The sequence below is a fragment of the Ammodytes marinus genome, assembly GCF_949987685.1.
Source record: "Ammodytes marinus genome assembly, chromosome: 9".
NCBI classification, from domain to species: Eukaryota; Metazoa; Chordata; class Actinopteri; order Uranoscopiformes; family Ammodytidae; genus Ammodytes; species Ammodytes marinus.
The window spans coordinates 20,938,829-20,953,283 of NC_137213.1; the positions used below are offsets into that span (position 1 = coordinate 20,938,829).

General features: G+C 43.1%; 1 protein-coding gene across 1 annotated transcript; it reads right to left on the minus strand.

Moving 5' to 3' along the window:
• Positions 1-87: 87 nt before the first annotated feature.
• wdr47a (WD repeat domain 47a) lies at positions 88-13,101 on the minus strand. Its single transcript, XM_080033654.1, has 17 exons — positions 12,965-13,101; positions 11,895-12,064; positions 11,310-11,393; positions 11,052-11,136; positions 9,405-9,536; positions 8,997-9,173; positions 8,177-8,688; positions 7,542-7,659; positions 5,678-5,862; positions 4,352-4,603; positions 4,186-4,246; positions 3,626-3,783; positions 2,913-3,082; positions 2,633-2,803; positions 2,394-2,525; positions 1,811-2,029; positions 88-1,602 (listed from the first exon to the last, which is right to left on the minus strand). The coding sequence occupies exons 2-17, from the start codon at positions 12,050-12,052 to the stop codon at positions 1,460-1,462; spliced, it is 2,757 nt and encodes a 918-aa protein (XP_079889780.1). The 5' UTR covers positions 12,053-12,064; positions 12,965-13,101; the 3' UTR covers positions 88-1,459.
• Between the last annotated feature and the right edge of the window lie 1,354 nt (positions 13,102-14,455).

The window sequence follows — 14,455 nt, forward strand, 5'->3', positions numbered from 1 at the left end:
AAACTGTTTAATTCAACAGCACACACAAGAGATTCACATTGTGTAAAAGACACTTTATTGAACGTACCAGCAGTCAGACTTGAGTTAGCTTGAATTAATTTGTTACTTTTAAAAACAAAATTAGAAAGGCTTAATACAAGAGCCACTAGCATTTTAAAAACATACTTAGAATGTTACATACATGAACACAGATTAAATAAATACATCTATGCACATATTAGTTTGGCCTTTGTTTTAACAAAATATACACTATATATTAACTTAAATATGCATCTTTATAAGTAAATCAATATTAAAGGACAATGTTAAAAGACAAAGTGCGCATGTAAAATACAAGAAAAAAATACAATGCATATGCCCCAAATACTATTCTAAATAAATATCAAAAACACCCGTTCTTTCATTCAGATTTCATTGTGCATATGGTTAGACCCCTTGTTCTGGGCAAAGACTGCCACCTACTGTTGTTATGTAATTACGGCAGTAGACAAACCAAAGCTTTTGACCACTGAAAAATCCTATACCAGAATGCAAGGGCACTCCAACCACAAATTACACTTTGTATTTCCCTTTGCAGCCAACATACTGACGATCCGCCATTGCAAGCAAGCCATCGCAAGACACTGTTAACAGCTTCAGTGCAAAAAATACACTGGTTTAAAACTAGAAAACAAATGCACAAGCTACTTTACACTTTTTGAGTTGTAGTAATGCTGTGGATACATTTAGACAGCAGATCAAGTGACAGCTGGCCAATCAACATATAGTACAACTTCCAAGGATTCAGCCTCCTGGTGGGAAAGGCGAACCACTGACACACACGCTCAAATATTACATTATACACCGTAGGTTCAACTCTTTGTTTCCCCAAACACTAGCAGCAGCTGTACAAAAATGATATGCAAAAAGAAAAAAGGGAATGCAGGGCTAAATCTGATCTTGAAAAATGAGCATGTTAGGTTTTTTTTTTAAATTTTTTGCTATGGAAACTCAAGGAAGGCACCATTATGAACAAAGCACTCGGTCTTATTTAACCTCAACCACTCCTCAGTCAAAAATGACATGCAGCAACTGACTGTTGTGTATAAGGAGTTAAGATGTAGGATGAGACCACGTGAAGGGAAGTGACAAAAAGAAATATTCCCTGGATGGCGACAGTCGTAGTGCCGAGAAAAGGAGAACATGCAACGTGTGCTTCTGATTTGTCGAGGGTTTGATTCCATTTGGTTTCCTACAGACAGGAGTGAAAGGCCCGTTCACCTGTTTGTGTGTTTATGTGTGATACTATGTGTGTGTGTTTATGTGTGTGTTTTTGGGCTGTAAGTGTCCAGCGTGTCGAAAGCTTCTGACAGTGTTGATAGTGCAGTAAGTGCATTAGGAGCAGTTTTGTTTTTAGGGGAATGTGAGATCATACCAACCTGTTGTCAGGGACGTGTGTGTGCACGTTTGTGTGTGTGTGTTACGGGTTGTGTGTCCAGAGTGTGGCGGTGCGGTCAGCTGAGGAAGAGATGAAGGACAGGTCTTGTGTGTGCCACCGACACTGAATCACTTTGTCACCGTGCTCTCCCACCGTCGTCAGAGGCAACGGCTTGGTCAGGTCACCTAGAAAAATCACACACAGACAGACAGGCAGATTTAAAATAACTGAAATTGTTACAGTGTAAGAAGGCCAAATATGGACACACCTTAAGACAAATATCCCTTGTTTGAGCCAGATAAGTGGTTCAAGCAGCTGTATATCACTTTCTTCTTCTTAGTTTTTTATAAAACACATCACAATCACCAATATGTCAGTAGGTGAGACATGTACCTTGTAGGTTGGTGACCATGACCTTATTGTCGTAGGAGCCTGTGAGCAGGTAGTGTGCTCCAGGGGAGAACCTGACAGAGCGCACGTCACTGGTGTGTGGCCGGTACACCTGGACAATCCTTCCTCCTCTGATGTCGTACAGCATGCACGCACTGTCTTCCTGTCCTGTTGCTAAGAGACGGGCGGTAGGATCCACTGCTACCGAGGCAACAGGACTGCCTACGGAGTAAAAATTAAAAAAATATAAAAATTGAGTGGGGTGTCACTGTGAAAAAACATTGCAGGTTTACCAGTAAAACAGTTGACGAGAGGATGGTTATATTCTTTTTTTTTTAACATATTTTTTGGGCATTTTTATGCTTTATTGATAGTGTAGAGACAGAGTTGAAATGGGGCAGAGAGGGGAGTGACATGCAGAGAACGACCGCGGGCTGGAATCGAACCCGGGTCCGCTGCTGGCTGAGGCCCATGGGGGGGACGCCTTACCAACTGAGCTAAAGGCGCCCCTGGATGGTTATATTCTTATGGAGAGAGCATCAGCTTCCATAGTGGAAAGCATTACAGGGATTGTTGTATTCAGTACCTGAGCCATGGAAAGCAGTTGAAACTACTCGGACACAGCTAGGCACCCTGAGGTCCCAGAAACGCACCGTCTTGTCTTGGGAGCCAGAGGCAATCATCCAGCCTCCCCACGTATACAGAGACAGAATGTGACCTGAACAACAACAACAACAAAAAGACATTACACAGTTTGTAAGTGGGTATCTTCCTCTCTTTCACGCTCCTGTTTTTTTGGGGTAAAGGTGGATGTTCTCGGCGTACCTGTGTGTCCACTGAGGGCGTGCAGACCCTGTCCTCTCTGACAGTCGGTGGTGTAGATGTTACAGTCTCCAGCCCCGGCACTGATCAAGATGGCTCCTCCACTCTCTGGACCCTCCATAAAGGCCAGGTCTCTGATGGTTCCATCGTGCATGCTGAACTCCAGGTCTGGGCCTAGGGCAAAGAAAGACATTGTGGTTTCCAATTTCAAATCCAAGACAGAGTGCACCAACACCTACAAAGAAGACCACAATTGCGCGTTTATGCAGAGTAGTGTCGTCACCTGTGGCGTTGCACGTCTCGGCACTAAAAGGCAGGACTTTGACATATTTGTCATTGGAGCCTGTGGCCAGCAGCTGCCCACAGTGGCTCCAGGCCACACAGTAGATGGAGCCTTTGTGGTGTTTGTTCCTCTTGAAGCGGATGACAGGCGGCTTGGTTGGACCTGTAGCACTGAGGAGAGGAAAAGAAAGAAATAGGAAAGAAAAATGGTTGGAGGGTAAGATGAGGAAAAATTGCCCGCAATTCGGACATAGTAGTCAACTACATGCTAACAAAACCACAGAAACAGCTTGTGAAATTTATCAATTTGTTTTAAGTGCCAAAAAGTTTTTAAATATAGTTTTTTTACTTGACAAATCCATCTGAAAATCATGTGATATAATCAAAAGCTCCAATACAGTTACGAAGTTGAACTTTATTGGATAAGTATTTTTGTCCCTTACTGTTTTCAAAGTCAACAAAAAATTTATGGAATAAAGTAAACTAATAAATAAAGTATACACTTTATAGACAAAGAATACACTCTTAACTGTCTAAGATTTAGGTTACACAGACCTTGGAAAGGGCCCTGAAGCAAAAAAGCTTCAGTAAAAAGATGCATTTCTTTCTCATAGGACAAATTAAAAGCCCTAAATTAAAAGTCTAGGCCACTAAAAGAACTCTTAAAATAAAGAAAGGTATGACAGCTGTTTGTGAGGTGACTGTCCATGTTACCTAGGGTCTATTGTGTCTGGATAAGCAACGACACGTAGAGTTTTTGAGTTGGACCCCGCAGCGTAGAGCCCTCCAGACGGGTGAAAGGCAACGGCTCGAATAGCCTGCGTATCTTCCAGAGTATGCACTGGCACAAACAGGCTTTTTGAATTGTCACCCTGGAAAAGACACATGGACACACAGATTACACATAGTAAACCATTATAATCTGCTATAATCTTCTCAATCCTGTGACATCCATACGGTCATGGTGCGAGCATGACATCAATGCTGAAAGTGTTATAATCTGCTCATTGTATTGCCTCATTAGCATTGCACTGACAAACAGAGTGTGCCTGACTTGAAAAATTTGAGTGGAGAGGTTCAGAGAATTTTTCCTGTAGAACACCTATAACTAAAGTGACAGCTAATGTGAGGGATGTGTGTGTGTGTGTGTGTGTGTGTGTGTGTGTGTGTGTGTGTGTGTGTGTGTGTGTGTGTGTGTGTGTGTGTGCGCAAATGATAAATATGTACATTATTTACAGCAGGTCTGACAGAACTGCCTTTTGTGAAACGCCTACCTCTTTACTCCGGGTAAAGGCGCCTGGAGAGTCATCTTGTTGGCTGTTGTGTTTCTGCCCACTGTCGATAAAAAAAACAAAAAACACAGTCATTATCAAATGAAATGGTGCAACCGGCTCCATTATAAAAATGTATTTTTATTTTTATAAATAAATCATCAAGTACCTCAGGGAGACCACAGGGGACTCCATTGGAGGCGTGACTGCGCGGCCCCCCACGGCGTGTTGTGGGGTGCTGCTGAGCGCCCCTCCCCCTCTGCTCCCTCTCTGCTCCGGGGTCACAGACGGAGGAGGGTTGTTATTGTCCTCCTCTGTGGTCGCCTCGTTCCCATTGCCGTTGCACTGCTGGCTCAGAGACTTCACCTCGTCCCCTAAACTGTCCATGCCCACATTGAGCTCCTCCAGCTTCTGGATGGACCTAAAGGAGCACACAAACAAACAAACAAACACCCACACTCATTTCTCTATGTGTTTTTGTAAAAGTCAAAAAATCTTTCTTTCTTTCTTTCTTTTTCTACTAAGCATTTGGAAAAAGGTGCTTGACATTTCACTTTTACCTAAACGCTGTCCGTGTGCTAACTGTGTGGACAGAGGATTAGATAGATCTAGCTAAAACTCCAAAAGACAGGAAAGAAATCAAGAAAGAAATTGGGAGGTCCTGATGCCATTATGCACAGCTCTCCCTGTGAATAATGCAGACAGGAGGAGACAGGGGAGAGGTAGGGGAAAGGTAGGAAACTCTCAGGGGGATAAAAAAAAATCAAAGAGCCTTTGTCCTGCAGATGGAGCAGGAATTAGTTCATTTCACAGGTCATTTTTCATCATAGACTCAAAGATGAACATACTCTCGTGGTGAGAGCATTCTAAAGTAGCCAAACTACATGTTAAAAAATGGATGCTATTTTTAACTGGAGTCGGGATCTTATGATGTGAATAACTAATACACATGAGGAGGTGTTCGTCCCATGTGATGTGATGCAGCTTCTCAGCACAGATGGTGAAGTGGGGGCAGGAGGTAGCGTTTGGGGGCAGGGAGGGAGTATGTCTGACATGCTAGGAGAAGCCACCTGGGACTCTTCATTATCACGGCCTTAACACGTCTACTTCTCCTTGGACTCACAGCTGCTCCTCCATTGTGTGTGAAGATATTAAAATATTGGCGCGGCAGACTGCTTTTACGATTGGCCACACGACTTGCCAGTTGTCTATTTGTGTGCTTACTACCTGTCTGCGCACTACACTTAAAATAGTTGGAGTCAGCGATTCTGGAGAACGCTTCTTTGCAAAATCATTTTCTGTCAAAACCAGTGAATATCTCTCCTCTCGATCCGCTACCTGTCCGTAACGTGTATGTATGCTTGAAAAAAAAAAGTGTTAATACACAGTCTAGGCTCTTTCAACAGGTATGTAAACAAAGGGGGCCTACCATAGCCAACAACATGCTAGTTTACTGATCCTGTTTATTGACTGTGCCATTAAGGTTAGATGTTACCTGTTAAGGAACTTCTCTGTGAGGCTGTGTGTCATGTCGCTGGGCGGTGGGGGCTCTTGCTGGACCCCTCCCTCCAGCAGCATCTGCTGGTACATCTGCCTCTGCTGCTGCTTCTGCTCCAGGTGCTGCTGCACGCGTAGACGCTGTCGGTAGAACTCCTCATACTTTTCTGTTGAGTCGCGAAGCTGAGAGGGTTGAATATCATGCCATAATGAGTAAGTAAGTAAGTACATTTGAAAAATACCTGGATTATGATAAATGCTAGAACAATCATTCCCTTTAACTTTTGTCTTTTTGAGTTACCTAAATAAACACTAATTCTCATGAAAAGGATACATTGGGGGCAAATTAACACTTCACACACTGGTGATAAAACCCGAAGAGAGCCACAGACAGCTCCTATTAACACTTATCAAAAGGCAGCATTGTGATCATATGAAACCCTGCCCCCTCTGGCTGGCTCCTGGTATTCTGTCAGTTCAGGTATGAGAGGATGAAGGAGGGAGAGAACGAGAGGCGTGGACAGCTCACTTCCCCTCTCTGTCCTCTGCTTCCTGTCCTGACAACCTGAAATGGATTAACTGTCTGTTTGGGGAGGGGAGCCAGGCGTTGGCAATGTGCCAGCTCAGAGGAAAAGGAGACAGAGAGGGTTAGGAGTGTGACCGTGAGATCACAGAGGCCTCCCAATAGTCTGCCCAGAATAGAAAGCATGAGGCGGACGGAAGTGGATACTGTGTTAACACTGTGTTTACAGGCAACATGAGGACGGCAAGGACTCATTTTTGTGGTTTAGCTCCCGGTTTCTTGAGCCACTTTTCCCTGCAGTGCTGACCTAGGAGCAAACCCACCTGGGCTTTTTTCCACATTTCTCACTGGCTGGAAACTCAAATCAACAAGAGCTGCAGTATGTCTCATAATAACCACAATGACAAAATCTTAAAGCAAACTAATTAAAGCGACTACGAGGAACTTCTAAATATCCTTTACCGGCACGCGCTAGAAAACAGCTTTACGACAGCTGGCATCGTAAAAATACTACCGCTTTTGTCCAAAGGGGCCGCCAGCCGCCAAAGTTCCTCGTAGCCACTTTAAGGAACACTTTTTAATTATTGATATAGGAATTTCTGGAGCAAGTTGCCATATGGTGAGTTGCGTTGTGGGCTACTAACTAGTCCCTTTTTTAACCTTTATATTTTTAGCATCTTGGGGATATTGGCATTACAAGTATTCAGAATTTGCTCACTGTTTGCAGTAACGCACACAAAAGAATCTGTGATTTACTTTGATACTGAAAAAGTCTTCAACAAGTGGGTATTCTCAGTCAAGTTCTGGGGGTAATAAGGAGTACTAAGAGGATGTTTGAACTTTTCACCCCAGGCAGCTTCACCTTTTTCCCTGCTTTGCCCTGGGTAAGCAGGCACACCTCACAGTTTGAAACGGTCTGATCGACTCTACATGGCAAAGCTCCTGTGCATGACATTGAGTGCGGGGTTTCCACTGTCTGTTATGTGTCGACATAGAAAAAGCTCCTTTCCGACAGGCACCAAGATTAAAGGTGCACATGAAGTGGTGGAACATGATGAAAGCATACCAACGCTACACCGCAGCAGACAAATCAAAACAAGATCAAACGCCATGTCAGCCTATACGACGGTAACCACGCTGTCATTCAGGAGGAGTATGACACATCATACTGAACAGGATTAATGAGAACTACTTGCCTATATATAGACTTCCACTAGGCAACACCCATCAAGGAACAAAAACAATTACTTAAAAAAAACAAATTAAGCACTAGTTCAGTAATACACCACCACACACAACAGGTCTAACTAGTTAAAATAGAAAGGTCAATGATGTGTACCTCATTCCTGTCAGCGGAGCCAGGTGATGGCGCATCTTCGCCTGGAGCTGAGGCGGGACGCAGGTTCGGAGCTCCACCTGAACTTAGCATCTTATCCACAGGTGTGTCTGTCCTTGAACTTCATAGAGAGAGAAAAACACAGCGACATATTACCGAAACCTGTCCAGGGACTGCATAACATCCACAGAGCATGCTCAGAGTGTACTTGTAAATCATTTCTGAGTGAGAAAAACTTGGTCCACTTTTAGTTTGCGTGTATATGTACATATATGGGTAGGTGTGTGACAATGTATATGCAATCATGGTTTCACATTGGTTGAATTTTATTTCAAAACTTTATACATAGTCATTTATTTAGGTTTACAAGTATGTAAATATAGTGCTGTATGTAAATGTATGATATATTTATATATTTTTTTTCATTATTTTTATTTAATTTAAAATTCCTAGGCGTCTTATCTAACAAAAACAGAAGAGCAGTATTAAGGTTATGCTGGTTACAAACAGCATTGATCGTTTCACATGCACGGTTTTTACTTTCTGTAATCAACATCAAGAATGAACTTGTTAACAATGTCATGAATGCATGCAATACATTGGAGTGGACTTGGTCAACTCCAACCCTCAACCCTTACGTTTCAGGGGATTCCTCAAAGATGCTGTGGCAGTCGGCGCTCTCCATCATGAGGCTCCTGCTTTGGCCTCCTGCTCCGGGGTAGTGGAAGTTGGCAAAGGAGTGGGACATTGGAGAGACCCCTTTACCGGGCGCTTTGTCCGCCCCTCCTTCTCCTGCTCTCTTCTCCTGGCCGCACAGCCCGTAGGACAAGCCGTCCAGCGCCGGGTTGAGGGAGCGGGACATGTAGGTGTCTGCGGACTGGGGCCGGCGCAGAGGGGACGACGGGTACGGAGACAGCTTGCTGATGAGCGGGGTGAGCAGGTCAGAGTAGCCGGTCTTGGCCGGTTTGACCAGGCGGTCCACGTGGATGTTGAGCTGCTTCTGCTCGAAGGCGCAGGAGAAGACGGTGTGCGCCAGGTTCTGCATCCAGGAGAGCAGGGACAGGTCCAGGTCGTCACAGCCGTTACCACACAGCATGTCCACCCCCAGGAGCACCTCGCTCTCAGGGATCTCCTCGCCCGTCGCCTTGCTCTGTACAAATTTTTTTTTTAAAAGAAAATACCAAAAAATTTAGGAACAATCGACTGCATATGAATACACAGAGCCTCTTTAAAAAATGTAAGCATTCTGTTTACTGTTTGTTGTACACCCCTCCCAAATATGAAGATGAAAAAAGAAATTAAGAGAATACAAATTTGAAATTCCAGAACGCATATGTTCAAGTTCAGTACAAAAAAAAAGTATTACAAAAACAAAGAGTTTAGCTGTTCAGAGGCACAAAACTAGTTCACACCAACGGTATTTGTACAAACTAGTCATAGTTTGTCAAGAGCTCAAACCTGGCAGAACTCCACACAGCACTCGTAGAGGACTCCCTTTAGCATCAGCTGGAAGAGTCGGTCCCTGCTGGCCTTGAATCCAGCCTCACTCAGCTTCCTGTCGGCGGGGATGAACTCGGCCACCATGTTGCAGGCCTCCTCAAAACACTGCACCCTGGCTGTGCTCGGGTTCCAATCCTTAAGAAATGAGAAAAATCAACACGTGGAATCCAGAATTTCAACAAAGCACATTATTGCTAGCACACTCAGTTACATAAATGAAACATGAGTGAAATTGTTATTTTAACATTACAGAAAATGTGCACAAGAACAAGAAAAATAATACGCTTCCAGTTTCAGACACTTCACAAGATTAAAGATTTTAAACTTAAGATTGTATCTGTTTGGATCCACATTCAAAAGTCTTGCCTTGAACTCTGCGTGGTTTGTGAGGCGAGGCAGCGTGAGGAGCAGACACAGTTTGCTGTAGTCATCTTTAGAAGAACAGAACTCCTCCAGGGCATGGAGACACTTGACCGCTTCCTGCATGGTGAACTCCAACTAAAAGAAAAACATCAAACGTGTTACAGATCACTTTTTCCCTGAACAGCAAAGATAGGAACACACAATCTCCAGCAGCACACAGGAGGCACATATGACTTTTAAATGTCACTAGGAGAAAAAAAAAGAAGAAGAAAAAAAAAACATTTTAAAAGACCAGCTTAAAAGGATAAAAGGCACAGAAATAAGGAAATGATCAGGTGAAAAAAAACGACAACTCTTTGTTCCTTTCATTTAATTCTGCACCATCCTGAAAAGTCAATGCCAACACATGGTCGAGGTCACGTCACAGCCAATACACAGCCCTCGGCGCACTATTGCATGCACACCAATGCAGTATGTCCACAGCTTTCCAAAAAAGTCCTGACCTCATGCAGTTAATGAAAATGATACCTCTGGCACAGCGACGCATGCTGCACTCACAGCTCTGCCATGTGACAGGAGGCCTGCAGTTACAGAGACTAATTTTTTTTTATTTTTTTTTTAAGATATTTTTTGGGCATTTTTTATGCTTTATTGATAGTGCAGAGAGACAGAGGTCTCATGGGGCAGAGAGGGGAGTGACATGCAGAGAACGACCGCGGGCGGGAATCGAACCCGGGTCTGCTGCTGGGCCCGGCCCGGGAGGGGGACGCCTTACCAACTGAGCTAAAGGCGCCCCCACAGAGACTACTTTAAGGCATGTATAAAGAAGAAAAGGACGAGATCGGAATATATAATAAAAATGGCTCTTTATGGATTTATTTGATCATTTATTACCAGTTAGGACACACATAATTAGATTTGATTCTGGGGTCCCTTGCATCACTGAAAGGGTTAATAACAAGGGGGCCAATGCATTAATGGCAACATTTGCATTTGTTGTGCTGACATTTGATTTCATGAGGACATCAGACAAAACTGAGACGTACTGTCATGTTGTGATAAAGCTGTCAGCACATCCTCAACATTGCTATGGTGGTATTCATTCTCCCCCCCACCTGTGTTAAATGCAACCTACGGCTCAGACTAAAAGGAAGGGGGAGGGGGGCAGCAGATTGATGCACACACTTATTTTGCATTTTGACCATTTCATGTGTGGGAGAGACATCACAGGTGAACAGATATATTCTATTCAGAAACATGGATAGTCAGTCCCATAGTACTGGAGACGCACATAAAAACAGTGTCACTCCTTGCATGCAAATGTAACCATTGTCGAGCACACCCATACACACCCAAAAGGCCTTTCCCTATGTTTATGGACAGCAAGAGTATGAGGTCCGTTCAGATAACTTGCAAAGGTTGCAGTTCATGATTACATGTATTAAAAAAACACCATGTATTACAAAAACACCGTACATTTCTGTCTTTGTCATAGAGATTGAGCCTTCTGTCTTACTGCCATGACAACCAGTGACAGTGGCAGTGGAGAGACAAAGCAGCGGCGTAAAGAATTCAAGGCATTGTTTTCACTTGAAAGGCCCAGACAACATTAAAAAAAACACTTACATGTAGTAAAGTTAAGTGACTTACATGCTGTGGCTCATCTTCTGCAGACATGGCGTTGTTCACACACAGAGCCTCCAGGAACTTCTGCTTGAGGACGATGTAACGAAACCTGGGAGGAAATGACAGTTGACATTAGTAATGAGCACACAGAAATATTAATAGTGTTAATGCCGTTTGTGTGCGACTTCGCTACCTCAGCATCGACCTCTGGGACTCAAATACTCTCGAAACACGAAAAGCAGAAGTGGAAAAAGAATAGACTGACGGTGACAGTGAACACACCTTTTTGTGTCAAACTTATCCATGCACTCCAAAGGCTGAATGAACTGCAAGACCTCATCCCACTGGCCATCAAGCACCAGTTGCCTGAAACAAAAGCAGTTCATTTTAATACATGGATAATACATGGTAAGTTAACATTTCATTCATTTGAATATCTCATAAGTTCATAGACACTAATGAATCTTTTCTGGAACATGGGGGCGTATAACCGAAGAGTAACAACCTTTTTTTTTATAATCTCTGACTCCTTTATTTCTATGGCATTTAAAAAAATAATAAATGTGTGCACCATGACAGTCAACCCTTATAACTGGTGAAATACCAAAATGTGAATGTAGTTCAATTAATGCTCAAACTGGCTGAGTATACCGCAGCGGACACACTGTTGGCTGACTTTCAAGGAAGCACTCTACATCTACAGTGGCTGACGGTGGTGCAGTGTTACACTATCTCCAATGTAGAGAGAGGACACACCAGAACCACTAAACGTATGAGTGAAACAGTTGCCCTGTTGTCTCTGCCTTGATAGTACGCTGCTTTCTGGGCACTGCAACATGAGAGCGGGCCGTTGAGTCCATGAGTTACCTGAGGAAAAGCATGTCATCGGAGTAGAGGCCGTTGATGACACCGCTCTCCTTCTCCAGAGCCAGCATGCTGATGTGCAGCTTCCGCGAGTGGAGGAAGTCCAGGATCACCTTGATGATCTCCACCTCCTTCACATTGATGGTTTCTTCCGCTGTCATGGTGACGACGGGCTGCCAATGACAAGGGCAATGAAGCAAAAATACTATTACTACTACTACTACACTGACACATTTGCATTAAAAAAAAACTTTGTTTACTCGTGCCTGAAGCAGGGTTGTGTCATCAGTTTGATAGATACCAAAATGAAAAATAAGCCTTTGATTTATTTATCCTCTATCCAATATAAGACAAGTGTGATTATTCTATTTTCCTTATCAGATGACAAGAGCAGTGTTTGCAGTGTGTTAGCCCCTAAGCACTAACAGATATGATTTCACAGAGGACAGCAGACGCTGTTGAACCAAGAAGACAGTAGCCTAACTGCTGATTCTTAACTTGGCGTGACAGGATATACACACACTCCTCCACATGCTGTGTTCATAGAGGCGAGAAACATCTCTTACATTTTTTGTCATGCCAGTAAGTAGCCTCTACTCCTTCCTATCTATCTGAGAGGTTGGGCTTTTAACACTTGAACAACATTAGATACACTTCTAGTAAAGCAGCATCTATTTTTTGCCAAGCTCAGAAACACTCGTATTCTAGCACAGGAGCACTGCAGTAGTCCCGCTATGCTAGCACGAGAGATGGTTAGCTAATAATAACACTGACTGGCCCCAAGCCACAAGTCACAACAGTGTTTAGAAGCTTAGGCTAACTAGTTAGCTTGACGTTGCCACTGGATTTGGCGAGCGGATTAGAGCAACACCAACATATCTACCGTCAGGGCTCATACAAAGCGGACTAATTTACCGGGCGGTTGGAGACTAGAGAGAGGGGAGAGTCATTGGCTAACCAGGCCATAGAGGGGAGAGAGCGGCATCATCCGCTAGTTAGCTGCATGGGTGGGGTGCACACTGACAGCGTCCCCGACAGACAACAACACAAATCCGTCCATGATTAACGCTTACCTGTTTTCTAAAAATACATGAAAAACGCAGTGTACTCCGGTAGTTTCCGTGCTGTTGACAGACGCTGTCACGACGGTACCGCTCGGTATTGTCAGGGCTTGTTCTGCTTGCCCGGGGGCTGTCCCTCCTCCTCCTCCTTGTGTGTGAATGTGTCTCCTCCTTGCTGGATTTTTCTCTGCGGTCTGCTTTCAGAGCGGTGCTGCTGCCCAGCCCTGCCTGCTGCCTGCTGCTCCACCCATCCTCCAGATACACACACTTCACACCATCAACAGCAACGACACAACATGATAGAAATGGATGAATATTGTAAATGGAAAATAGAAAATGAAAAATAGGTAAGTATTAAAATTATATACAGTATATGTTAAATGTTATAGACTATAGGGCAGGCTACTACTAAAAAACAGAGGCGTGCACTTAGGTTGAAAGGGTCCCTTTTGTGCAAAAGAGTCCTTTTCAATTGGTTTTAATTTCCTCACCCACTGGCCTATGTTAGGCAGGCCTTTCACCTGGCATTAAGCATATGTTCAAGACATGTGTGTAAGCTGTCCTTGCTCTCCATGCCTGCAATGTCCTGTCTTCATGGAACTGATCCTCCTTGGCCCACGTCCCTGCAAAATATTTCTCTCTGTAGGAAATTGTACAGGAATGCATCATGATATTTCTAGCAATTTAAAGCAATGTCACATTAGTCCATTGCAAATATAGTTAAGAGGGGAAGCTTATTAACTAGAAAATGAAGAGAGAGTTGGAAGATTAACTGCATTAACTAAAGAAATAGCCTACATTACCAGAAAGCTGGAGGTTTAACTTTGTAACCATGTCAAAGCTTGAAGTTGAAATGAATTGTCTGCGGAGGCTGAAAAAAGAAATGCTTTGTTTTAATACCCGGCCAACACTTTAGAATTAATAATAATAATAGTAATAATAATAATAATAATAATAATAATTAAAAAACTATCTATTGTCTGGAAGGAAGTTTTATTGAATTAAGACTGAGGAAGAATGTATGTTGTAATAGTCAAAACAATTAATGTTTTGTTTCCCATCCACGTTCATTTAAAAAAATTATTGAAAATTCAGAAACATTTTTTTAAAGTATAAAAAGATGCAGGAGAAAAGTAGTCGCCTGAAAATGCTCGGTCATTGTTGGGCATCCCAGTCGAGGGACAACTCCTTTCATGGTGTCGAAGATTGATACCGATACATGATAAGATGAAATTCTAAGCAGTATATCAGCTGATATCCATTTGGTTTTTACAAATATTTTGATAAAGATCCCTTAAATGTATTTATCCAGGAATTGGCATCATGTTTGAGTGGACATTTTATAGTGGAAAAATGGTTTCCACATGTCAAACGATTTACAGGAGGAAACACTTTCTAAATGTCTCCAATCTCTGCCATTTCTATCTGCAAAATCCTGTTAATTACCAGCCGATACGCATATATCTTCGATCAGATAATATTGGCTGATATGAGCCCATCAGA

Coding starts and splice junctions, on each gene's coding strand:
- wdr47a (XM_080033654.1), bottom strand. CDS start 12,052: ATGACAGCGGAAGAAACCATCAATGTGAAGGAGGTGGAGATCATCAAG. Junction 9,537..11,051: donor CAGAAGATGAGCCACAGCAT/GTAAGTCACTTA, acceptor TTTTTCTTTTAG/TTGGAGTTCACCATGCAGGA. Junction 9,174..9,404: donor CAAACCACGCAGAGTTCAAG/GCAAGACTTTTG, acceptor TCATTTCTTAAG/GATTGGAACCCGAGCACAGC.